The following is a 2,738-nucleotide window of genomic DNA, read 5'->3' as shown; positions in this document are numbered from 1 at the left end:
GTGTGTGTGTGTGTGTGTGTGTATTCGTGCTTATGAATGTGTGTGTGTGGTGTCGGCAGAGGTGTGAATGTAAATACACACGCGTGTCCTGACAAACTGCTGTTGACTGCTCCCAGCCTTTCCAAGCTCAACATAAAAAGCCTCCTTTGGAAAGAGAGGAACTCGGTTCAAAGACAACACAAGCAGAATCTGTGTTCCCTACAAACCATTGAGCACTCCCACTGTTTCTCCATCTCTTATTTTTTTTTTTTTTAGGTTTTTCACTTTTTTCTCACCCTCTCTTTTTTCCTTCTTTTCATTTTCTTTTCCCTCACTTTATTTTCAAAGTGCTTAGACAGAGAGAGAGCGGAGTGCTTTCCCCACCGTCCCGCCAGAGCATCAATATACAACAGAGCCCAGAGGTCCAAACGGGAGAAAGGCTGAGGAGAGCAGCGCAACACGAATCCATAATGGATTTTCTTTTCTCTTTCATTCGCTTTCTGTAGGGAGAGGCAGTGGAGGCACCACTGGCACAGAATGAGAGAAGCGGGGAGGGGGAGAGGTGAGGGAGAGAGAGAGAGAGAGAGAGAGAGAGAGAGAGAGAGAGAGAGAGAGAGAGGTTTCGACGGGGAGGAACAGAGAGGCTGACAGAGACTCAAAACAGTCTCAATAACAAAAAGCCCTTAAGAATATTTCTCTCATCTGTCTCTAGAAGGCCTCGCATAACATGCTTTAAACTATTTGGAGGCCGAGCTAATACCAGCAGATGACAGGGATTAAAAGATGCTTTAGTGTAGCTTCCACTGATCATATTGAAAGCAGAAAGTGTCACTAATTAAGGTAGCCTGTAAGCAAGGGTCTGCCAAGAGGTCTAATAGATACGAGGCTGCAAGCAATAATGTCCCGGAATACATAAATGCATCAGTGAATAGCAGCCCTGTGACTATATCTTTCATTTGCAGCTATTACAAATAGAAGTCTGAGTCTTTAGATTGCAATACAGCCTTGCAGTATTTTTTTCTGAGGTCCTGAATGGTTGGAAAACATGTAAGCTTAGTGAGCATGAAACTCTGCGAACCAGAGAGTGAATGTTTCCGTTTGCAATGTTAGCGCAAGGCCCGACCTCTCTTTGGCTGCTGCATTGACGGTCGAGGACAAAACTGTTGATTCAGAAATTGTTTCTTTGTGCCTTCACACTCAAGTGAGCTTGATTTCATTTTGCTAGTAGCCCTGAAGCACAAAACCAACCTAGAAATACAATGAATAACCTAGGATGCTGTCACCGCATCCACAGAGTCAGCGTTGTGTTAGTCACCAAAGGATCAGCTTCAGCCGCCTCTGAATACACAACTGATTGCAGTCTTGATTATATGGGTTTTCCTTTTTTCCAGTTTTCAATCCACTAACTTCATCAACACCTTTTAAGTCCAAAAAAACTCTATGAAAAACATTTCTACTTTAATATGACTTGGGTCTTAATTGAATGGCTTTGTCACTCTGTTTTATTGGTTCCAGTAACATTGTACTCACTACATTGATGTCATTGATGAGATACAGTGACATCACTACTACAAAATAAATGTGATGGTCCAAAAGATGAGTGGTCGGACATATAGTTTTAAACAGTGGTTTGATTGGATTATCTACCACTTTATGCGGGATAAAACCAAATTAAGTGAACCTGAAATGCCACTAATATAGTTTGAAGACAGTTTGAAAAAAGATTGTTTTCACTTCCACAAAAGTGTGGCTAACCTGGGGGTTAGACTGTCTGAATGCTCATGTTTCTTGGCCTATCTGCATTTTTTGCAACATCACAGTGTTCCCAGAGTTCAGCCCTTCACCCCACTTCCATGGACTGCTAGTACTACAAAGAGCTTTATATGCATAGACATAACTTGAGTCAATAGAATAGAGTCATAAATAAAAACAACCCAAACATGGACGTCTTAAAAAAAAGTAGGCCGTCTTTACCGTGTTCGCAGGTTCCCCGGGCTGGGTGGCCCGTCGTATACAGACAGGATGTCAAAGTCCTCCTCTAGGGCAAAGCCTTGAAACACCAGCTGTATCCGGTTGTGCTCCGCCGCCACTATCACCCACGTACAGTTGGCATAGTTAGGATAACCGTAAGGGTAGCCGGGGCTCTCTATCGTCCCATTGGGACTGTGTAGTGTGTAACTGCAGTTCTGAGCTGTGAAGAGAGGAAGAAATAGGCAGTTATTAAAACGGGCGTAAGGTGTATTAGAGTGTAAAAAGTATTAATAGAAGATTAAACAAAACTAAGAAAAGCACTTTTCTACATCCAAGAATGGAAAATATACGAATCCCCAGCCCCCCCAAACACACACACAGCACCAAATGCTGCAACATCCATTATCACCTACAGCGTGCAGCCTGAGCCATTAGTATAGCAGTGCTAAATGGCTCACCCTTTCCCCACCTCTTCCACCTCCATCATCATGCAATTGTTCACTCACTGGCCCTTTCACCACATTAGAAATAGGTTCCCACGTTAACAAATGACACAGTCGGAGAGGAGATGATGAGAGGACAGAAGTGGAAACACACACACACACACAAAGACATACACACTTGAGCACTACATTAATTCTTCTCATCCTGTGTTTTTGTCCGCAAACAGCCTTCAATCTTAACAATTACTTGTGTGTGTTGACATCTATCACAACTACGGCTGGATGTGTGGAGTGTAAGCTATGAGGGAGAGAGAAAGTGTGTGTGTGTGTGTGTGTGTGTGTGTG

The 2,738-nt window shown here is 43.2% G+C and overlaps 1 protein-coding gene across 5 annotated transcripts in view; it reads right to left on the bottom strand.

Annotated features, from left to right (window-relative positions):
- csmd2 (CUB and Sushi multiple domains 2) overlaps nucleotides 1–2,738 on the bottom strand; it is a gene marked incomplete at its 5' end in the record, with an annotated part of 270,610 nt that overhangs the window by 252,145 nt on the left and 15,727 nt on the right. For all 5 annotated transcript variants that reach the window (XM_032535085.1, XM_032535083.1, XM_032535084.1 and 2 more), the window contains 1 exon segment: nucleotides 1,954–2,170. In XM_032535085.1, the coding sequence (XP_032390976.1) occupies nucleotides 1,954–2,170 (217 nt within the window).

This window comes from Etheostoma spectabile, chromosome 14, assembly GCF_008692095.1.
Source record: "Etheostoma spectabile isolate EspeVRDwgs_2016 chromosome 14, UIUC_Espe_1.0, whole genome shotgun sequence".
Classification (NCBI taxonomy): Eukaryota; Metazoa; Chordata; class Actinopteri; order Perciformes; family Percidae; genus Etheostoma; species Etheostoma spectabile.
This window is presented reverse-complemented; position numbering and strand designations above follow the sequence as displayed.